This window comes from Tursiops truncatus, chromosome 16, assembly GCF_011762595.2.
Source record: "Tursiops truncatus isolate mTurTru1 chromosome 16, mTurTru1.mat.Y, whole genome shotgun sequence".
NCBI classification, from domain to species: Eukaryota; Metazoa; Chordata; class Mammalia; order Artiodactyla; family Delphinidae; genus Tursiops; species Tursiops truncatus.
In genome coordinates, this window is record NC_047049.1 from 58253467 (window position 1) to 58278256 (window position 24790).

At 40.0% G+C, this 24790-nt stretch overlaps 1 protein-coding gene across 2 annotated transcripts in view; it reads right to left on the reverse strand.

Annotated features, from left to right (window-relative positions):
- VCL (vinculin) overlaps positions 1 to 24790 on the reverse strand; it is a 101824-nt gene that overhangs the window by 12513 nt on the left and 64521 nt on the right. For both annotated transcript variants that reach the window (XM_019936005.3, XM_019936003.3), the window contains exons 7-16: positions 20549 to 20639; positions 19415 to 19562; positions 16017 to 16170; positions 14769 to 14944; positions 12441 to 12631; positions 11032 to 11231; positions 8862 to 8990; positions 4999 to 5148; positions 2882 to 2990; positions 1455 to 1757 (exon numbers count right to left, since the gene is read on the reverse strand). In XM_019936005.3, coding sequence (XP_019791564.1) covers positions 1455 to 1757; positions 2882 to 2990; positions 4999 to 5148; positions 8862 to 8990; positions 11032 to 11231; positions 12441 to 12631; positions 14769 to 14944; positions 16017 to 16170; positions 19415 to 19562; positions 20549 to 20639 — 1651 coding nt within the window. The remainder of the gene's footprint in view (positions 1 to 1454; positions 1758 to 2881; positions 2991 to 4998; positions 5149 to 8861; positions 8991 to 11031; positions 11232 to 12440; positions 12632 to 14768; positions 14945 to 16016; positions 16171 to 19414; positions 19563 to 20548; positions 20640 to 24790) is intronic.

Here is a 24790-nt window from a genome sequence, read left to right on the forward strand (position 1 = left end):
GTAAGAGCCAGGCAGATGCCCTGAGGCCTGCAAAGAGTCAAAAGTGGCACAAACCAGCTGATCCCTGTAGTGCTCAGGGCGCCTTCTTGCCTGTACAGCTAACAAGTACTCAGCACATTGCCGGGCCAGGAACACTTTGGGCTCAGGTGGTGCTCATCACCTCTCATGATAAAGCAGTCGAGAGATAAGCCTGCCCCACTCAGAACAGGGGAGATGTCAAGTTTCAGATGGGGCACACATTCCCTGGAGTACTTCTCACCTTTCTCCCTACTCCTTTGCTCCACTTGGCATTCAGCATATTAACCCCTACATTGAGCTGCTGCTACTGTGTCCAGTCACCCAGAATTAAAGGAATCTACTCAAACTATTAGAAACTCCAGTTAGGAAACTGAGCACATCTTCAGTGATGGTGGGTTGAGAAAACCAGAAAGATTTTACCTGGGCTAGGGACGAACAGGGCAGCCCCTCCTTCCCATTCTCTCACACTGAGTGGATTCTACTCATAGAAGAGGCTAGAAACACTAGAGGCTCACAGGAGGAAGGAATTCAGATGTTTCCAGCCAAAAAGGAGTGGTTACATCTTTAGCAGTAATGAAAATATGATCAAAATTCAGCTAAAGAAAACACAAACTCTTTGGTGTAGGATCAAGATCAAGACCTAGGAGACCCACAGGTTAACTTAGGCTTTCCAGATTTGACAGAAATAATGAATGTTGTCCAGAGAAAAAGCATTTTAAGAAAAGCAGAAGGTATGCCAGTTATATAAGCTAAATGGTTGATAAATTGGTTATTATGCATCTTTTGAGAAATTTCCAAAATAATGACTAAACAGGACCAGGAGTTATTTAATCAGACATTAAGAAAGCACAGAGAGACTTCCCTGGTGGTGCAGTGGTTAAGAATCCGCCTGCGGACACAGGTTCAATCCCTGGTCCGGGAAGATCCCACATGTCACGGAGCAACTAAGCCCGTGCGCCACAACTACTGAGCCTGTGCTCTAGAGCCCACAAGCCACAACTACTGAGCCCGCGAGCCACAACTAGTGAAGCCCGCGTGCCTAGAGCCCATACTCCACAACAACAGAAGCCACAGCAATGTGAAGCCCACATACCGCGATGAAGAGTAGCCCCCGGTCGCCGCAACTAGAGAAAGCCCACACACAGCAAGGAAGACCCAACGCAGCCAGAAACAAATAAAAAATAAAATTAAAAAAAAAAAGCACAGGGAAGTTGGTCCAGAGAAACTAACTTACAATAACCCTGCCAATATTGCAGAAAATATTCTGTCCAACATATTTTGAACAGAGAAAGCTTAATATACTATCCTCAAACTAAGTATCTGTAGTTTTTGCTCCCAGGTTGTGTCATGGTTGTGGGGTGCATCTTCTCTCCCCACCCTGTCAGCTTCCTGAATTAACCTCTCAGCTGAGGTGAACCACACCATGCATTGCTTACCAGGGTCAGAAATGTTTCCTGCCACAGCCTTTGCATCCACCACCATTGGGGAGATGGTTTTGCTCAATTCGTCAGAGGCGGCTTTCACGGCCTCTCGGAACTTGGGATCCTCAGAGTTCTCCACCTCCCTCTTAGCAACCAGCAGGATCCGGTTGGCCCGACGAGCAATGCTGGTTGCCCCAGCGACCAGCATCTGAGGCTGAATATTGGCCATGGCGACTTTACACTTGTCCAGGTCTTTTTTAATTGCTTCTTCGGAAGCATCCAACAGAGATTTGGTGTCAATGGCTTCGTCCACCAGCCCTGTCCGGAGAACAGAAATGGAATTTAGTTTCTATTTTAGAAGAACAGAGACTCCAAAACCCTGTTGTCCACTCAAATTTCTCACGTGAAAGTACAACACCCATAATTCTCACCTTCAGCTCAAAACCCTTCTTACACAATCAAAAGCTTCCAGGTGATCACCATTGTAAAAAAAAAAAAGTGAGAATGTAGCCCAGGAGGCCATACAGACTCACAGCATTTATACCAACCGTGGTCACCAGCCTTCTTGTATCTACCACAGACAACCAGAAACGCTTTGACATCAGGAGGAAACAAGGATTGCGTCTGAAACCTTCACCGCATCAGCACCACATTATCTGTTAACAGTATTTTCTCCCTTCCCGTCTCACTCCCCAGCCATCTGTTGCTTATTGGCAGCTTGCAGTGCCCAAGATGAGCCACGCAGAGGATACCAATAACCCTAACAGCCTGTTTCTTGTTTCTGTTACCTCTCTTCAGACACCTCAGGAGCTCCACTTTCATCTCTGGCTGCTATGGACCCCTGTCCCAGCAGGTTCTGCAGGGAAGCCGAAGAGCCTACATTCCTCATCTCTTCCTCTCCCATCCCTCCCTCCAAAGAGAATGGAGAAGATTCAGAGGTGCCACCTCTATCGCACAGACACAGGTTTGTCAGTTGTTGGTTTCTCCTTTTTTAAAAAAAAAAACTACGTAGTTGATAAGTTGGAGGAAACTCTGAGACAAGTTGTATTAAATGGTAGCTATTGTGGTTCCTTGAAATGTGAACCTGCTGAAAATGACAGGGACACTTACTGTATCCACAAACACCGCCTCTCAGCCTCTGAAACCAAACTCTGGCTCAGACAGAGAAAAGACACTATTCAGAGAAGATAGGAGCTGTAACAATAAACATCACACCGGGAGGGCCACATTAAAATCAAAGAGACTCAAAGAGTCTCTCTTCGGACAAAGTTGCAAGGCTTGAATGAGAAGCCGCTGCTGCTCAGCGGCCTTAATCAGGGCCAAGTACACTGTCGAGCACATGACGGTCCCTTTATCCAATTACAGCTGAGTAACATAACTGGTCCTGTTTGAGTTTCTCAGTCTCATGGATCAGACAGGAAGAATTTTGCACATAACTCTACCTGTCATTTTTTCAACATTATCGATCCACTGGTTCTTCATGGTCTCAAAATGTTCATAAGCAGCTTGATTTCCGGGATTCCTAAGTAAGATGCGAGCCGCTGAGACGACCTGGCAATGACAAAACAACCTTTAAACACCACTCAAATATAAACCTTCAGCAAAGCTTCCCCCTCTTTACCTACAGGTGGCACTATAAGGCCAAAAATCGGTGAGTCTCTTTTCAGACCAAGCACTTTAGTTTTGGTCTCATAAACAGCTCCCCAGAATGGGCCCTCACAAAAGATTTTACAGTTACAGCCTGATTTTAAGAAGGTAATAAAGTGACAAAGTAAACGGGTGTTTGCTTGATACTTCTGAACATATACAAAACGGACAGATACTTAAGCCTCATCTTAAAAAGCACCATTAAGAATGATACTAAAGATTACTTAAAACAGATTTATAAATATTTATTAAAAATAACTGTCGGACTTTCCTGGTGGCGCAGTGGTTAAGAATCCACCTGCCAATGCAGGGGACACGGGTTTGATCTCAGGTCTGGGAAGATCCTACATGCCGCAGGGCAACTAAGCCCATGTGCCACAACTACAGAGCCTGCCCTCTAGAGCCCGCGAGCCACAACTACTGAGCCCACGTGCCACAACTACTGAGCCCACGTGCCACAACTACTGAAACCCGCACACCTAGAGCCCGTGCTCCGCAACAAGAGAAGCCACCGCAACGAGAAGCCCATGCACCGCAACGAAGAGTAGCCCCCACTCACCACAACTAGAGAAAGCCCGCGCGCAGCAACGAAGACCCAATGCAGCCAATAAATAAATAAATAAATAAATAAATAAATAAATAAATAAATGTTCCTTTAAATAATAATAACTGTCTACAGTTAACAAAGTGCTTTCACATCCACTGTCTTACTAAATCCTCACAACAAGCCTGTGAGAGTGAAAGGACAGTAATCTCTCCACTTCACAGCTGCAAAAACCAAGACGCAGAAAATTTAAGTGACTTGCTCAAGAGCTCCCAGCTAGTCAGTTGCAGCACTTGGGGAAGGAACTAACATTTACTGAGTATTTGATAAGTTATAGGCTGCACAAGCATCTTCTTAATCCTCAGAACAATCCACTAGGAAGGAATTATCTCCATTTTACACAAGGAAACTCAAAGTGACAGAGGATTCGAATCCAGATCTGTCTACAAAGTCCTTGCTCTTTCCATAGTTAGTGCCTTAAGCCTAGTGCTCTGTTCCTGTTTTTTCAGAAATCTCAGTTTTATAGAGAAATCCTATGTTTTATGTTCTATGTTTTATGGAAATTTTTAAGGAAAGTTAGACATGTTCATATTTTATGGACATTTTTTTAAAAAAGCTAGACAAGTATGATTTTTCAAGAGAATCTAACTTGTTAACATGCCACATTGGCAAAAGTTGAACAATTAAGAGACAAGCTTATTTCCCCTGTCTCTGCCTACAAGCTCCCCACCAAATCTACTATCATAGATTTCTAAAGCCCAGACAGTTCCTAATGTACCACAGGCACTCAAGAAATATCTGCTGAATAAATGAATGAAAAGATAATGAATTTTCTGTAATTTTAATGGAAGAAAACAATGCACAAACATCACACTAAACGATGTTGAAGAGATCTTTTAAGAACATCTATCATGTACTAGAACTTTAATTCCTGTCCAAGTTGTTTTCTTTTGTTCCCACTCTTCCAATATTCTGTTTACAGTACATTAGCTACATCTTGGTTATATAATTAAATAAAAAAGAAAAATTATGGCCACATCTAAAATTTTTAAAATACCATCAAAGAGATGTGGGGAAAGGCATAAGCTCTAAAATCAAAATAAACTAACCTCCCAAGATTATTGAATTTTTCCCTAATTATGCATGGGAGGGGGGTGCTTTACTAGTTTTTTCTACTTTCAAAACTAATCATGATCACTGTAAAAAAATTCAAACAATATAAAAATGATTTAGACATTAAGGGTATGTGTGGATTCTTTCATGATATTTTATAGTAAGTGTTCAAAAATGTATAGAAACTGTTCTGTAACTAACCTTCTTTACTCAATATGGTGTGTACTGACATGATGAAGGGGGAGTGAAACCCACCTGGGGTGTGAGTTCTCGGGCTGTCTTCACTGAGGCCTGAATGCCTTCCACCGTTGATTTATTAGCAGTTCCAACAGCAGCCGCCTTCTCTGCTGTGGCTCCAAGCCTTCCTGAATGGTTTTCAAAGTTAGCTGCCCTCTCATCAAATACCTTGAGGAACAAACAAAGACATTAAGAAAATTTATTGCAATAAAATGGGTCAGGCAGCCTAAGAAAAAGTCTCTCTTTAAGCAGAGGCAGCAACTGCTTCAGCAAAGACTTTACAAGTTAATAAGACAACAGTCACATCGAGTCTTGGCCTTGCCGTATCTCCTCAGAGGTTTGGCCATAAGCATCACATGCATCCAGGCAAGTGCACACACACCGTTGAATTTCAGCGCAGTCAATGCTTACCAGGTGCAAACAGGACGTACAGTGCTGTGCAGTCTGCAATAAGGAGTTCACAGAATCCAAAGACTTAAATAATCCCTGTTCACAAAAGGCTTATCCCCTAGTTTGAAGAGTATAGAAAAACCTACTCCAGGTTCCAGTGCAGGTGGCTGGATGCATTAAAGGCCAAGAATATCCAGAGTCCTAACCAGAGCTCCAGCCTCCTCAGGGCAGCTTCCCTCACATATCCCATTACCATTAATGTTGTAAAAGCTCTGCCCCTGACCTCCATGGGAAAAATGATAGCTGGTGCTCACACCCACGCCTGACACAAGGGTAAGGATGGCTGACTTCCATCACCCCAAATGCAAAACCATCTACTGAATTGTTCATTCAGTTCACATACTGTTAAAAAGTTAACTTCTTCTTCGACATGGATATTATGCAAGGTCACATACCACGAAGGGGACAATTTAACTTAGACACGAAAGTTCTTCTGTCATTTGTTTGGATCACATTATTAGAATTGATGCTTGAGGCAAGGTATATCCAACAGCCCTGGGTGAGCTTTATATTATACACAGAGCACATTAGGAACTGCCTGGCAGAATCTACCCTCTTCTTTGCCTCCTCCTGGAGGTCTACCTGCCCCTACTTGGAGACAAGTTCTGGCTCCCAGCAGACAATCTCTGAAGGTCTCCTGGTCCAACAGCAGGCTCCAGTCTCATTGCCAGGGTTCTATGTTTATGCACGCAAGTCTCTTCCCCATTCTGACCTCTTGTTTGGATTCAGCCAGCTGGGTTCTTGCCATTTAATGCTCAGGATCTCTTCCTAAATCTCTAGCCCCCTGGTCCTCTTCTCCTGGCCTCAGTCCTTGTTTCTCTCCTTGGCTGGTCTCCCACTCTGAATCTATAAGGCTTTGCCAACTTTGGTTCACCATCTCAACCCCAGTCTATGTCTGCTGCTCCCTCTGATTTACCCAACTGCTTAGCTTGCTTTTCTTGTCACTCAACCAAACTGTACTGAGCACCTACTATGTGCCAGGCCCTGGAACAGGTGCTGAAGATACAAAGATGAATAAGACATAATTTCTGCATCTCAAGGATCTCACATCCTAGCAGGGTTAAAAAGGCCCATAAACAGATACCTACAATAGTTGTGTGCTATGTGCAATAATAAAACTAAGCATTGATACTAGGGAGGAAAAAGTAAGGCACTTAGACTATCCAGGAAGTGAAGGATACTAGAATAAAGGATAAACAGAAATTAGCCAAAAGAGATAAGGGGACAATAATTAGGTAGAGAGACAGAAAGAACAAAGACATGGAGAAAAGAAAGGACAGAGTACGCAGGAAACTATAAGCAATGAGGTATTGCTGGGGCATGAACTGAGAGGTGGGGTTTGTGGGAAACAGGGGTAGAGGGAGTATTAGAAGCCAGATCACAGAGCTCTGGCTTTCTCCTATGTGAAAAGGAAGGGCCACTGAAAGGTTAAGCAGGAAAATATCAGGGTCAGATCTGTATTTTTATTTTATTCGTGCCCTAGTGATGGATTCAAAGACCAGTCTCAGCTGTGTAGTTATAAAGGCAGCAGGGAACAAGGATCAGAACTAGAGCCGTGGCAACATGAATAAAAATTAGAGAGAATTCAAGATGTATTTGTGAGATCAAATTAGCTTGTCTTACTTTATAGATGTGGGAAGATGAAGGGAAGAGTCAGTGGCGACTCACAAATTTCCAGCTGGAAGAAAACAGGAGGACAACACATGCTGAGGTACCCATGCAGCATCTAGGTAGAGATTACCAGCAGACAGTTTTGTCTGCTCATCAGACACTCAGATGTCCGGAATGAAAACACAGCACATCACCCCAGCCTAAGGGGACCATGAGCTGAACTGACCAGCAACCTAGGCTAGAGAAAGAAAATGGGGGTCATTAGCAAATAAGAATAACATAAACGTCTGCTCACCAGTTCTACATTGTCTTGGGTGCCTGACCCAACCCTTTCTCCTTCACTACCAATACTATAGAGGATGGAAAACCAAATACTTGCTTTCCTAGATTCCTTTGCAGTGAGGTAGCCATGTGACAGCATTCTAGCCAATGAGACATACACAAAAGTCTCCTGGAGGATTTCTGGGTGAGTGTTTACTTTCATTTATTCAGCACCAAGGATGTGTCAGACATTGTTCTAAGAAATGGGAATAAAGTAATGACAAAACAAAATCCCTGCCCACATGGAGCTTTCATGCTAACGTGAGGAAAACGAGGTAAATATGTAAGTGTTGATAAACACGAAGGAGAAATGTAGGATATGGAGATTAGGGAATTTCTTGGGATGGGCTTGGGGTGGGGTTGCGATCTTAGGTGGTGACCCCAAAGTGACATTTCAGTAGAGAGCTGAGGAAAGTGAGCGAACAATACCTGCAGTTATCTGTGGGAGGACCAGAGAGAACAACAGCAAGGGCCCCAAGGTTAGAACATACAAACATAAACAAGGAATATTGGGAATACAACGCAAGAAGATCAATGCAGAGACAGGAGCATGAGGGGTAAGAGAGGCACCACACAAGGTCAGACAAGTAGATGGCGGACCAGATGCAGTGGTGTGACGAAGCTGCTGGTATCAACTCACACAAGCTCATAAGAGCCAAATGTGCCCATCTCTTCCCGACTCTGCTTACAGTGACTTCACATTGAAACAGCCATCATGGGAATATTTACATCATGGAAATTAACAAACATTACAAATCAGGGCCTTCTTGTTTTTGTTTTTGTTTTGTTTTGTTTTTTCCTGTGTCTACCAGCACATCACTGGCCTTACTGTTCATTGTAAGGACTCTGGCTTCACTCTGGGACAGGGAGGAGTAATCTGAAGGGTTTGAGTAAAAGAATGACATCAAATGATTTAAAAGAATTGCCCTGACTTCTGTCTGGAGAATAAAGTGTCCTAAGGGGACACTAAAAGGAAGGTTATAACTAGAGGGACAGTTATTCTAGTTGTGACTGGAATGCCCCCACTGCTCATTTCTTACTGCCTTGAACATAATGCCTAGGGCTGCATCAGCATCTCACATCATGAGGAAAAGATCAAGAAAATCAGAGAGATACCAGCTTTCATGGCATCAAGCTGCTGAACCAATGCCAAGGCTACCTAGCTCCATGTTTCTTGTTATGTGATGAAAATAAAACCCACTTGTTTTCATCTCTGACAGTCAGGTCTTCTACTGCTTGCAAGTGAAGACATGTCCTAAAGACATTCCTAAGCAACATACCTGGTGACTGAAAGAAGAAGTGGCAAGGCCTTTCTTCCCTCTTCTACCTTTCCACCCTTCATCCACAATTTCCCAACCACTCCTGACATACACTGCAGTCACATTTTACCTTTACACACACACATACACATACATATACATATACATATACACATACACATACATATACATATACACATGGCTGGCCAACAGAAGAAATGGAAGACCTCAGATACCCACCTCTTCCCTATTGGGTGCATCAGGAGGGGCAGTGGCTGCCACTGCCAACAGCTTGATGGGAGTTGTAGTATCACTGAAAACATCTGACACCTCCTGAGTCATGGCCTCCTGCATCCGGGCTTTCAGATCCTTTAAAACATTGTTTAAAAATTAAAATTTCCAGAAATATCCAAAAAGCACATCTGCCATTGTCCTTCCTTCACTGACACATTCATTCATTTGGTGTTTCATTCAACTTTATCAGCTATGAGTATCAACTGTGTACAAAGCACTGAGCTAGCATGAAACAGGTGTAAGAAGTGAATCCTGCCCACATGACCCACATTTCCCTAGACTGTTCCACCCAAACAAGAAATCTTACTTCCTTTCTTGATGGCCCCTAAGAATAATACTAAGAATCATGGGGTTGAGCCCAAAGAAGACCATGAGATGAGACAGAGCTCCTCAACAATCCCAGTGCTGGAGGGGCCTGACATAATTACAGTAACTGTAAGGACTGTTTGGTGGATGCAGTGCCAAATTTCTAAGCAACTTCTTATATTTAGATGAAAGAAATCAATAATGGAATTTTTCTGGATATTTCAAATAAGCTTCTAGAAAAACTTGATAACCAATATATGAATCCATTTTTTATTTTAACATGGGTCAAAAGCAGAAGATTCTCAGAAGTCATGAAAAAACTCCTTTTCATAATTATCACACTTTGTCCAATCTAAGTTTTATTCTAGATTAATACTCGAAGAAGGATCAATCACCCCCACTGTTTCTCAAGGTGGGTAGCATGCACTGGCTGGTGGTATCTGAAATGAATATAGGTGTTACACAGACAAATGTTTTTATTTTAATAACTGTGTGTTTCTTTTATAGAATATTAGAAAAAATATAACTAACTCAAACTCCTGATTTCAGGATTTTTATAAACTTTTCTTTTAAATAAAGTTTAAAAAAGGAGTCCATTTTAAGAAAAATACTGACTAAATAAAAAAGTATAGGTGATACATGGTAGAGCAAATATGAAAGAGCCCTTGATTGAGTGAAGCTTGAGAAACACAATTTTAATTGCTATCACACACTAGTAAGCTTTTCCTTAATAAGCTCTGGATTTCCTTATATTCTTTTTTTAAAAATTTTATTTATTTATTTAATTTTTGGCTGCATTGGGTCTTCATTGCTGTGCACAGGCTTTCTCTAGTCGTGGCGAGCAGGGGCTACTCTTCATTGCGGTGTGCAGGCTTCTCGTTGCAGTGGCTTCTTTTCTTGCGGAGCTTGGGCTCTAGGCGTGTGGGCTTCAGTAGTGGCACGCCGGCTCAGTAGTTGCGGCTCACAGGCTCTAGAGCACAGGCTCAGTAGTTATGGAGTGCGGGCTTAGTTGCTCTGCAGCATGTGGGATCTTCCTGCACCAGGGCTCAAACCCGTGTCCCCTGCATTGGCAGGCGGTTTCTTAACCACTGCGCCACCAGGGAAGCCCCTCCTTATATTCTTGATCACACCTTTTTCACTTTCCCTAGACTCAAGAAATTATATTTTTTAAAAACTCTCCCTCCTAATTTTTGAATAATAGTAAGCATAAGAAATGTAATGAGCCTGTGCTCCACAACAAGAGAAGCCACCACAATGAGAAGCCCGCGCACCGCAACGAAGAGTAGCCCCCACTCGATGCAACTAGAGAAAGCCTGCATGCAACAATGAAGACACAATGCAGCCAAAAATAAATAAATAAAAATAAAAAAATAGGCAATGGGGAGTTTTCCCCATTAGTCTTAAAAAAAAAAAAAAAAGAATCCGCCTGTCAATGCAGCGGACATGGGTTTGAGCCCTGGTCCAGGAAGAACCCACATGCTGCAGAGCAACTAAGCCCATGCGCCACAACTACTGAGCCTGAGCTCTAGAGCCCGCGAGCCACAACTACTGAGCTCGCGTGCCACAACTACTGAAGCCTGTGCACCACAACTACTGAAGCCCGTGCACCTAGAGCCCAAGCTCCGCAACAAGAGAAGCTACCGCAATGAGAAGCCCACACACTGCAATGAAGAGCAGCCCCCGCTCGCCACAACTCGAGAAAGCCCGTGCACAACAACAAAGACCCAACGCAGCCAAAAATTAAATAAATAAATTTATTTCTAAAAAAAAGAAAGAAAGAAATGTAATGATATGTGCTCCCAAGTTCTACCTTTAAAGAGTCTTGGAGCTGAGATGCAAGGGCTCTCGCCTGAGGACTCTCCCCTTCCCCTCTGGCAGCCAGGTCAGCCAGCTGGGCCGTCAGCTGGTCCACTCGGTCACACTTTGCAAGAAGATCTTGGCGATAAGGCCCCATCATGACATTTGCCAGACGATGACCTTCGGCCACAAGCCCTCGGATGGCAGCCTGACCTGCACCAAGAGGAAAACACTGAAACTCACATAGACCAGGAGAAGCCAACCACTGTGCCATTCTGGTAAGGATTTCTTTTCTTAATAATACATTTAGTGGGGTTAGTGGGGTTTTTTCCCCTATCAAGACAAAAAACTGGGGAAATATAAAAAACGTAAAAAAATATAAACTACCCATAATCCCATCACTTAGAGACTGATATATTTGACCATTTCCTTCCAGTCTTTTTGAATGCATTGCATGCTCCTATACATACATACATTTCTCTTTTATAAAACCGGGATCATACTATACATTAACTTTTACTCCTTGCTTCTTTTTATTTAACGTGAGCATTTTTCTACATCATTAAATATTATTCAAAAATCATGATCTAACTCTATGCAATATTTTATCATATGAACCATAACTGTTAATATTATTAAATATTTACACTATTTACATATTCTCATATGTAACTCCTTAGAAACATCTCTAATTATTTTTAGAATAAATTCCTGTAAGTCAAATAGCTGAGTCAATGGGTATGAACTTTTTTAAAGCTCTTGACATATAATTCCAAATTGCCACTCAGAAAATTTGTACCAATCTATTCCTCCACCAGTAAACTATATGTCTGCCTGATTCCCCCACACTGGGAATCACCAATTAAAAATTTTATCTTTTTCCAATGAATACAGCAAATGAAATAAATAGATCTTTCAGCTTGCTATCATAATACAACCTAAATTCTTATAGATCCATTCCTAAAATCTCTCAAAAATCAAAATTTTAGGTTAGCAACTCTACAGGTGATTGTGTGATACAGGAGCCCTCACAACTGAAAACAACCTTGGTAGTTAAGTGTCTTTTACTTATTTTCAAAAATTATATTTAACTGTGAACTAAGGACTGTAATAACAGAAATACAACAGAATGAAAGTATACATAGACTGGAAATAATTAGCTCAAAGTTTCAGCTGCAACCTGAGGAATTTTCTATTTGCCTGCAGCAAAATCATTTATTTATTAATACTTCTTGATTAAATCACAGGAAATTTATTGGCTACATTTGGAGATGGAGTCACACTGTGGAATGACTTACTCACCAGTGGCTAAAGAACCCCTTCTGTACCTAATTACAGATGATACAGGATCTCTATCAACAACTTGCTTATCTTCACTGTAATAAGTTTAATGAGGATTAATAAGTGCAGTGATGATCTTACCAACTCCCCGGTCATCCACTGTGGGATTATCAATCCACCGCTGAGCCTGCTCAATCTTGCCCTCAAGGTGGACAGCTGCTTTGGCAGGTCTGCTGTTGGCCACTGCCTTGTTGGTTTTGGTCTGCAAGTTCTGTAGGGCCGTGGCCACCTGTTTGGCCAATGCTCGGGCCTCTGGGGAATCTCCTTTTCCCCTGCAGAAAAAAAATAGCCATCCTGTCACACAAAGACACTCTTTACATTGAGATGACTTAATTGCTAATACAAATGCTAATGAGATGACAAACTGCTAATGATTATTATTAACTTGGTTTGAAAGGAGAGGGATTTATCTATTTGACCCTTAAATCAGAAATTAATAATATAAATTCTGATTGTTTTGCCTCGTTAAGACAGTTAAATATGTTGTAGTTAAATATGAGTTTGGTCAGTCTGGCTCAACCAAGCTCAACCATTTGGTAAGCTGAGCTCGATCAGTCATCACTAGGTTAGGTGGCCCCTGAGCCTGCCATCTCAAATCTGACTCATTTTATATCTCAAGTCCACTAGGTCATAGAAAAGTAAACTTCAGGATAATCACATCTGGCTCACCGATAAAAATGCAAATCTTAGTCTACCTGACAGAATGACTAATTTAGATACTATCTTAAAAGTTCCTTTATGATTCTAAACTTTCATACTTTCTCCATTATAAAGCTGGACAAAGAAGATAATTACTATGGTTCTGATCATAGCTACTCCTGCTGCCTGGAAGTTTTAGATAGACAGATAGATAGACGGATAGATAGATAGATTGATTGATTGATAGATAATAGGAATAAGTAATGATGGCATGTGACCAAACTTGGTCTGCTGTTATCACTATTATCATTAATTCTCTCTTCATCATTAAGAAACATTAATGAGTGCCTGCTATGTATATGGACCTGTGTTAGGATCCTGAGAACATAGTTTCCTCCTCTGAGTATTTTTAAATCTAGTAAAAATGTAAAGACTATATTAATTAGCCAATATTAATGAACAGAGACCAAAATTTGTAGACATATATTACTTTACAATTGTCCAATTATACATTTTCCCACCTACATAATTTTATATTTGGGGTATAAAATAGTGACCCCCCAAATGACTGAGCTTGATATAGAATCAAACTTGAGCTATTACTTAAGCTGCTCTCTATCACCACAACCTCCTGCCTAAAGTATACCCACCCTGCTCCCACTCATTCCTATTTCAAGGTCTGAGGCAGAAGTCTGCTTTCTTAGCTAACGTTGGTCTCTTACCCAATATAAGATTTGAAAAGACTCTAAAGTACCTCTGTGGAAAAAGGTTAGGCACTCTCCTGTGGAAGAATAGGGAGTGAAATACACAAGTTAAATGAAAAGTCGAATCTCACAAGATACTTGACTATGGTTATTCCTGGAGAAGTGACTGGAGGACTGAGGTGGGAGAGAAGCAACTCTTACTTTTGCCATTGTACACTTTTTTAATGTTCTTTTTAGCATATGATGAAGTTTTTTTTTTTAAGACAGAAAAATATCTTTCAAAAGGAGAAAGTGACACTTCTTTTCTATACAATCAAAGTAGATGCTATGAAAGCCTTATCTGTCTCACCGATTTAAAAAAAAAAAAAAATCCCCTTAAGAGAAGAACCTGCAGTGAGGATGTTATATTTAAGGATCTTTTATAATTGCTACATAAGAAGTAACACTGCTGGTCAAGGAAGAAACTATCTTCTTATGCCTCCCCATCCCACCCCAACACACATACACACACACACACACACACACACACACACACACACACAAAGCTTTTCATAGCTAGCCACAAAAGTTATTTTCCTCATATGCCTGGGAAACAGACAAGTCACAAACATGGTGTAGTAGTACGTCCTAGCTTAGAAATTTTAAAAAATGGATCTCAGGGATTTCCCTGGTGGTCCAGTGGCTAAGACTCTGTGCTCCCAATGCAGGGGGTCTGGGTTCAATCCCTGGTCAAGGAACTAGATCCTTCATGCCGCAACTAAGAGTTCACATGCTGCAGCTAAACATCCCGCATGCCGCAACGAAGACCCGGCACAGCCAAATAAATTAATTAATTAATTAATTAATTTTAAAAATAGATCTCTTAAAAATATTTTTTTAAAAAATAGTTCTTAGTATCCTAAAATTATTAATTTAAAAATATCTGCCCTCACCACGTCACAAAGAATCAATAAGAAGACAATGGAAGAGTATCATATGTGCATTTAACTTATAAATTTCAACTATATATGTGATTAGGGGGAAAAAGAGAGAGAGTAAAGGACAATTTAATTGATTAAATACATACTGTCTTCGTAGATCTGCTAGTTTAGAAGTCAGAGCAGATATTTCTCCAAGAGAACGTAGAATGTCATCTCTCTCTTTAGGATCATCACACAATTCTGCTATCTTCCGAGCTTCAGCCAAAGCCCCTCGAATCTGTTCTTCTCCTTCTGGTCCACCATTTGGATCTGCAAGCCAATTCTACACACAAAGAAATAGAAAAGAAGCACACTGTGATCTACTCATGAACCAATTTTACTAAACTTAACAAGGCCATCAGAAATATTTCAAAAGTAATCATAAGGGCTTCCCTGGTGGCGCAGTGGTTGAGAGTCCGCCTGCCAATGCAGGGGACACGGGTTCGTGCCCTGGTCCGGGAGGATCCCACATGCCGCAGAGCGGCTAGGCCCGTGAGCCATGGCTGCTGAGCCTGCACATCCGGAGCCTGTGCTCCGCAACGGGAGAGGCCACAACAGTGAGAGGCCCGCGTACCACCAAAAAAAAAAAAAAAAAAAAAAAGTAACCATAAGGCATACCAGCAATTGTTTCTATAATGCTGATCCTTATTATTTTACACCAGTTCTTACTCAGGCAAAACCAAATCAATCCTTCAGCTATTTATTTATAGAGATATTAATATTTGCACGTGCGGCATGCAGGATCCTAGTTCCCAGACCAAGGATCGAATCCATGCCCCCTGCAGTGGAAGCTCGGAGTCTTAACCACTGGACCTCCAGGGAAGTCCCCCTTCATCTTTTTAAAAATGATTTTTTTTTTCTTTCTCATTAGGATAAAATATCTTCATGAGCTTTAGCTTTGAATTAATCACACCTTATTAATTCTTCAGTTTCTTAAACATTTATGTTTCTTCATGAAATGCTTGAAAATCATTTTATAGTAGAGTAATATCAGAAAGCTTTAACCCTTTTACATTGCTATGACCAAACACAGTTGTGAATTCTGAGATGAATAACAGGTTTAACATACTGTAATCTCCATCAGGAGCTAGGGGAATGGTACTCAGAATGCTTACTTTTAACTAACTGAAGAATTCAAAATTAAGATCTCTATTTCAAAATATGGATAAACATTAGCCTTAAGCCTGTGGTGGTAGGGGACGTGTTAACATTGGCAACTAGTGTTGTATCAGTTATCACTTAGAAACACCCATTATCCACCCATAGAAAGTTAGGGGGAGAGGGATACAGGATATTTATGGAACATTTCTCTTTCTCCTTTATTTCCCACCCTTGCTAAAAATCATCATCGCTACCTGAGCAGCATCAATCTTCTTCGCAATGCTCTGCTTTGAGTTGGTCATGGCTTCCAGCTTGCGGGCTGCATTTTCCACTTTTGCTGTGAGCACATCCAGACCCTGAGACACCTGCTGGGCTTTCTGCATGGCCACCGGTGAGGCTCCTTGTCCTCTGCTCAAACAGATAGATGCTGCTGTTGTACTCTCTCAAATTCTTAATGGCAAAATATTACTAAAAGCACAGTATATGTTCTTTTACTAACATGTTTGTCCTTTTCCTTTTCTACTAAATCTGCGATAACACAAGGAAACACAGAGAGAGACAAAGCAAAACACCCAAACCATCTAATTTCTCCTTTGCTCTTAAAAATAATACACAGTAGCTTCAAGGAACTGCATAACCACTTTAAAGACCAGACTTGCACATTTTGATAATGATTTTCCTCTTGGTGGTGATTACATAATCAAACCTAATCTTCAGGGGGGAAATGTGCTTGTGATCTTATTGCTATGGAAGGTTTTGTTACCATAGTACGTATGCTTTAGAAATAAACAGCCCATTAGATTATCTTATTTATGGGCAAGTATACATTGAAAATGTTTCAGGAGGCAGCACACATAGTGCTACTGAAAGCACACCACACTGGGACCAAGTAGATGTCTGTTCAAATCCTGGCTCCTGCTACCTGAGGAACCTTGGGTACAATGTTTAACTTCCTTGGGCTTCAGTTTTCTAACTTAGAAAATGAGGGGTAGGTAGGTAATAATACTGGCCCTGCTTATCAAACAGAGTGGCATCAAGCAAAAAGAAATACTTGAAAATACTTTGGCAATAAAGCAATACACATATGTGACTATTGTTATTACAGAGTTGTCATTATCATAACCTAATGGTAATCTTAAATATCTACCTTCCACTCCTATGCAAACTATAAGTATCAAAACCAGATAGTACTGAGGGAAAAGGGCACACAAGGACAAGAAACCATTATTTCTCATCATGTTCCTAAAGAACTAATTTCACTATTTTCCTCTCTCAGAAGTGGTATGCTGCTACTACAAAAAAATGATGTGAGTTAGTAGAAATTTGTTTTCCCTTTGTTAGAGACTTCCCAGGTCATAGCAAAGTAAGATTTGCCATCTTTTTATACTCATATTTTTGAATCCACCCAGCCTGGTAAACTCAATGATAGGGGTGGCAACTTTATCATTTGGTTGAATGGAATGGCTGATCATCATAACCTGAGTTTCTGATTTTAGGATAGACTACAAAACATCTTTGCTTCCCTTAATAATAATATGGGTGTGTCATTCATCTACCTATCCTCTTTTTAAATTTATATGTTTTTCATGTATACCAATATTTGAGGTAGTGAACTCAATAATATTTACTGCCAGGTATATATATATATACTTTTTACTTGTACTTGACACCTCCCTTTTACATGGCAGAGGAGTCTAAGACTTTTGGAAATATACTTTTTATGTTTTAATTTGATTTTTTCCTTCAAATCTACTAATTCATTATGAGGAACGTTGTTTGTATAAGAGTCCAACTGTGAAAAAGTAAAAATATTTATGGGTTGCATAATTTCTCATTCAAAATAAAAAGTTTGAGTACCATGGAGGGGAAAATATATACTTACAACCCTAGAAACTCTAGGTGACTGAATAGAAGAATACCAAAGAGGAAATTGTTACTGAGTTTCAGCCACTAAGCTGTTAGAAAGCTAGGCATATTTAAGAAAGGATAACAAGGAGACAGCTTTGTAATCTTTCATTGTGAAAGGCTATCGCAGACTCCAGTGTGAAGCAGGCCCATTGAGGCTCCTCACTGTTCCAACCTTTTCTCTTTACAGATTTATGGTCGGTCCTGTACAGCAACTACCTCGTTCTCTTGCTCAGATTCATCTTTCTCTAAATACATACAACTGTGTATTTGAGAATTCCAACTGAAAACTGTCTACCACACTGTGAAAAGGCTGCAGACAAAAGAGCCAGCAGTGAGAAATTAGAAGAGCCAAGAATCTTGTCAAACTGCATTGGCATTTCTCCAGATGGGAACAGAACTTCTTTTTTGTCCTTTCTGTAAAGTTCTTGGCATGCTCATGGCAGAGGAGACTGCTTCACAGCAAGAGAAAAGGCCCACTGCACTCAATGAGATCACATTTATTTATGCTGTTCCTTCTTCCCTTTAAGGTAAAGGCTCTTAACCTGAAGCCCGTGGAGCTTCCAGGGCTACAGTGAATCCCTGAACCTCTGGAAATTACATATAGTATTGTATGGGCATGTTTATATGTAACTTTTTAGGTAGAGATTAATGGCTTTCATCAAATTATGAAAATGACCTTGGTCCAAGAAAGGTCAGGAACCACTCCTTTAAGAACTATATTCTTGGGCTTCCCTGGTGGCGCAGTGGTTGGGAGTCCGCCTGCCGATGCAGGGGACATGGGTTCGTGCCCCGGTCTGGGAGGATCCCACATGCTGTGGAGCGGCTGTGCCCATGAGCCATGGCCGCTGGGCCTGCGCGTCGGGAGCCTGTGCTCCACAGCGGGAGAGGCCACAACAGTGAGAGGCCCGCGTACTGCAAAAAAAAACTATATTCTTAAGTCCATTATGTTAATACATTTGAGGCTAGGTGTAATGGTGTGCAACACGTCAAGGTGTGTTCCTGAAGCCTTAGTTTGTAGGGAGACCTTATACTGTATTCCAATTATCTCAAGACGTTTCATGACAATCTTGAAGCAAAATTAAATTTCATTTATACTAGTGTGTCATCATACCTCAATTTTTCACAATGTCCGTACTATAAAATTCCATAAAGATGAGAATCTTTTAGAACTTCATTAACTATATGTATGAGTTCCAAACAAACCTATATTATACTGAGTTTTCTTAATAGCAAACTATACATATTTAATTTGGGGGAATGGGGGTGGATCCTAAAAGCCAAGACTTGAGGTGGGTAAGAGATAGGTAAAAGAATTATAAAACCAAATGAATAATGATGAAATAGAAACTCAAAAGAGCCTAGAAATGACCAACGTAGAGGATAATCTATTTAACTGATTTTTAAAATGACATGTGAAATAATTCCAACGTTTTCACTCTTTATGTTTTTTTTCTATCCAGCCTTCATAAAAGATATCTATGCACCTTATTTTTCATAAGCTTATGGCTAGAAACTAAAAAAACAGATTTCAACTTTACGATAAGGCATCTACATATTTTAAAAGTTCAACAAAAGGAAAATTCACTCCAATCTCAAAAGAATTAGTAGAATATAATATCTACGTTATCTATTAGCCAAAGAGAATTCAGTAAAATTCACAGAAACTTGCTTTCTGAATCACTCCATCAGGAGCGAGATCCCAACTGTTACCACTACTGCTCTGGTGAGAGCAGAGGAACTTTACCTGGCTCGGAGGTCAGCCACTTGATCAGTCATCTGCCCTAGCATTTTGCAGGTTCCCAGGATCTCCCTGCGTTCTTTGCCTGCACAGAGTTCACCAACTTTTCCAGCTTCATCTAAGATCTGCCTGATGGCCTGTTCACCAGCATCACCTAAAACAAAGAGATTTTCAAGGGAGTTCCCTGGTGGCCTAGTGGTTAGGATTCCAGGCTTTCACTACCACGGCCTGGGTTCGATCCCTGGTCGGGGAATTGAGATTCCTCAAGCCAGGTGGTGCAGCCAAAAAAAAAAAAAGAGAGAGAGAGAGAGAGAGAGAGCTGTTCAATATCTACATTGTTGATCCATTAATTATTTAGAAAGGTTGCTTTACAAGTCATTTCATTCATGAAGGAATGGATGATTTTAAATGACAAGTGAATAGAAGGCAATACATCTGATAGCTAACAGCCAAGCACTGCCCTTACAACCATAGGCTGAGGTTTTAACCACAGAGACTGCTCAAAAAGATCCTTGGAACCATACCCATCTGGAGATAATAAGCAGTTTGTGGTAAGCATGTGAATGATGAAAGTAGGCTCTAACAATTCAATAGTACTCAACGCCTCTAAACTCCATTAGGCTTTTCACATTCATTCAAATATTAATCTAAAACTGAATAAATATTAGATTAGAAAATCCATAATGCCTAGCTCAATAACCTATTTGGGTCTTATCTTTATACAAGTCAACTTTGCTTCCCAATTCTTGTTAGCATCATCATTTCATCTGCTTAATTAAGTACTCTGTTGACGTAAATGGAAATCTGCCCAACAGGAACTAGAAAAGAAGAGCTTTCATTCAAAATAATTACCTTTCTGATTCAGGGAAGGGGTGAACCAATAATTTGGCAAAGAATGCCCAGTTCACTTTGCTTTATTCCTCTGTGATGAGAGGTAGTCTATGCCCTTCATCCTTTTAAGGACCAGTAATACTTCAATTAGTCAAAACTATCAGAGAATGGAGTATGCCCCTAAATGTTGCAGTATTTATCTCAGGATTATGAGATTACAAAATGATTTTTCTCTTTTCTTTGTCTTTTGTTTGCCTGGTTTTTAGCTTTTTGCTGTTATCTATCAGAAAAGTAGAACCAGAGGGTTACCTGGGGAGGCACTGGGGTCACGGAGCCAACCTTTAGCCTGGTTCAGTTTGGAGTCTATGGAGGCCAACGCTCTCTTCATGGCTTCAGTGTCCTTTTGAAGAAAAATACCACAAGTATTTTCTTTGCAAAAACTAAGATACCATGATACAAAGTAAGACAGAGAAGTTACACCATTAACATACAATAGCTACGGTAGTCTTACAACAGCCTTAAAAGTATTCTCATCACACCATAACGCTTATTTCTGTCAAAATGCAGCATCTTGCATGCAAATCTTCAGTTAATTCTGTTTCCTAGTCTCCCTATTGCTAAACTGTGAAAACTGGTAAAACTGCTCAAGCCAAAAGATGTTCAATGTCTTCAGCTGGAAAAAGTCCTCTTGTCACATGCCTCATTATCAGCCTTTCCACTAGTCAACAATCATCTACTGCAGCCCTGCCAAAGCTCTCCCCGCTTCAGGAAAGCCTCATTAGCATGTGGCACCACAAACCACAGTTCTTCTACATCTTGTTTTGAAATATACACACACTGCTTGATGTTTCACTATGTTTAATCTGAAAAACCTGGAATTACTGGCTGGAAGAAAGCTGAAAATTTTAATCTAGCAATTCAGTTTTAATTCCACAAGTAAACCACCAAATGTAATACAAGAAAGAAGTGTCTTTCGGGCCTTCCCTGCCACTCCTCATCCTTAGTTCCCTTACCGTCCCTAATCTGGAAGAAGAGGCAGGATAAAATAAGTGGGTCTCAATTTATTGTTTAAAATCAGGATTCATAATGACTTGCATAAAACTAGCATAAAATCTCCCAGGATATAGCATGAGAAGTCCAAACAACAGACTAATCACTTTTAAAATATACATATGTTTTAATAAAGTTTTTTAAGTAAATAGATATACAGAAAACAATATAACAAATATGCATGTACCCATCCTCACAACTGACAGACTGGCCATCTCTTAAGTCTATTTAACACCTTAAAAGACAGCCTCTCTCCCTTTTGCTTAGGGAACTGGATCTTACAGAGCCCATCCATCAAAGCACAGAGTTAACCTCTGAAACTCTAGGCAACGCCTTAAATCCCTACCTTTTTTCAATTTCCAGTCCTGCAAACCGGGGTTCTTCAAGGTGTGGTGCCACCAGTTTTCCACATGGGGGCACTAGGAGCATCCCCACTTCCAATTCAAACAAAACCCAGCAGCAGCACCAATAAGCGTTGGGAGCACTCATAATTAGGCTTAAGGTCAGCAGCCTGACACCAGCTTTTCCAAAGTACCTATTCAAATTACAGGACTCTCAGCTTTGGACTCCCTCTTTCCCCATCTAAACAGATACAGATTTGGCTATCTAAGGCTCTAAGTAACAAATTCTCAGCCATGGCAACTGAAAAGAAGTGAACTAAATTACTGAAAAAATGGAAATAAAATATTTTTATTATCAAGTTATATGAAATTATGATAGCTATCTATCAATAAAAGGCAGTCATAAGAGGATCTATTTCAAAATCCATCTGTCATTAGTGCTGTAAGTAGACAAGTGGCATTTTTTAAGTGCTTTGATTCTCAAATGGTTTAAATATTTGCTCTTCCTTCATCTAGTTCAAATTAATCTGTACAGCAAACCTTGTCTTCAAAAGTCAACTTTAGCTTAATTCCAAATTAGCAAGGCCCAAATCAATATCTTTTTAAAGAGAGTCGCAGGCAACACCCAACCTCAGAGAGTCGGATAGCCTTTAAGGTCTAATACCAGTTATAGGACTTTGTCTAGATACAGATTTTAAAAAAAATTCATGATCTCTCACCTAGGAAGTATTGTGCACATTCTGAAGAAGAGGAATTATAGCCATGGAAAAATACTTAATTTAAAATCTATTAATAACCATTTCTCTAATACACTTATATTTTCAGTGAAAAAAAACAATAGATACTTATAACATTTCAGAAATCTCAATTCAAGGGGAAACAAAGATCAGAAATTTTTCAGTGTCTATTCTAGCATTAAAGGCTACCAGTTAGGAAACTAATCTTAATTGAGCACTTCCTACATGTTAGGTTCTATTTTAGGCATTTTTTCCTTCATTGCTTCATTGAACTTCAATTTTTAATGTAATTTAATTTTATAAATTAAGGGGCTCAGTCATAGAAACACAGTTTGATCTCAAACCTCATTATTTTCTATTAGATGAAATTCAAGAATTTTTTTCTTTTACCAAAGAGAGTTGCCAAAGATTCCACTAACCTTTTACAGTAGTCAGCAAATCTTTTGCCTTGCCAATTCTGGCTTGGTTAATACTGCCCAGAAAATTAGCTCTATAAATCAAATTCATAATCCTCACTAACCTAAATAACTGCTTTTATTCTCCACTGCCCCAAAATGATTTGAAACACGATAGAAAAACTAGTTTTGCTCTATTCAGTATCCTCAAAAGTCACTGCTTTTTTCTCCCTAATAAAGCGTGGTCACCATGCTTCAAGGAAAGAATCTGATTCTCAGGATGTGACTAATTTAGTCCTGAGTATGAGATGTGAGAATATCAAGAATTTAGCATTAAGAGATGCTCATTTTCTCCTAAAAATAATCAATGGCAAATTTGCAATGAAGCTGCATTTTTACACTGGGAATTTCAATTAGTTACCAAAGTTTTTAAGAGCATGAATTTTAGACAATTTTGGAGATTTAAAACAGTCACTGAGAGGGCCACCTTAACTTCTTTCTGGAATAGAGCAAATTGTAAAGAATCATTTAAACACAATACATTTTAATGTCATATCTATTAAAAGCAAAAATGTCTGTGGGAACAAATATTTTGGTCTCTTAAGAATTTCTTTTGAAGGGCAGTGTTTGTTATGGAATTGACAGAATTCTGACATAAGCAACAAAAGAAGTATACTAACATCGGCTATAACATAAACAAATTCAATGAACAACTAGGACTAAGAAGCAATTTTGAGATATATTTATAAAGGGTAAAAATAATCATAACTCTGGGGTCAACTACACTATGTACCATAAAGCTTTTTGTTAAACCTTGTTATGTAGGTCTAAGTACTCAGAATACACTCTGGGTATGAAATAGAAGAGAAAAAAACTGTACCCTCAATAAGTACTGTTCTCTGTAAAATCTCAAATTTGGGAACAAGAAAAGTCTCCACCAATCTCTTCTCTGTTTTTGTTGTTGTTCTTTTTTTTAAAGAGTGAATATAAAAAAGACCAGATCTAGTCATGTAGCTTTGGGGACAGCTGTCAGGGATCTGATACCCTCCTGCTCTGGTCCGTTTTACTGTAAAACTCTGATGAGTTCAGGTTTTAAATGAGAAAAACCATAGTGCCTTGGCACTCTGCCACCTATACCAGAAGTCAGAAGGACAACCTAAAAGACTCCTTTTTACATGCTTTTCCAGGACCTGAAACACTTCTGAAATTTAATATAAAGTTAGACCTAAAGAACACTGAATAATACCAAGAACCACTGAGTTCCTCCCACAGACGATCAAGAGGAACTGTGGCAGGGAAAGCGAGCTTCTCCGTTCCCAGGCTCTTGAAAATTTTTAATTTGGGACTAAGGACCCCCTCTCATTCACTGCCCAAGCTACTCTCCCTTTTCCACTAACACCTCCCAACCCCACCCTTCTCACTCCAGCCCATTCCTGACCACATTTCTACCCTCAAGTCCGTGTTTTAAACAAAGATGTTTTTGGAAAGATAAATTGGGCCGTAGAACAAAATCTTATAAACTACATTTAACCTTGGAGAGAAAGTCATCTAGCCCTGAGCCTTCAGGCAAGCTACCCTCCCAGGCATCAGTTCCTCATCTCCAAGAATACCTTCTCAGTGCTTCCGTGCCACCTATGCACACACAATCAGTTATACCAACTAAAAGATCACTTGGATCAGAAGGGAAATGTCAATTCCTGTACCATGTTGGGCTTTTCTCCTTTGGCTGGGGGGGAGGATGAAATATTATATATACCTAAATTAACTATTTATCTCAAACTCCAAAAGATAAATCCTTTGTTGTATTAGCTGCATACTAGAATACTAAAACTAATACTGCATAATAGAATACTAAAAGACTCATAAAAAGCTCATATATAACCTTATTTTTTTCAAAACTGAAATAAAAATCAACCCTTAAATCCTCAATGGTCTGCAGTAAGGGCAAGTTATTATAGGATTGCATGTTCTAACCAGTATTTCCTTCTTTGGTAGACTAGAGTAATCTGTGCAAGACATCTGAGTCAC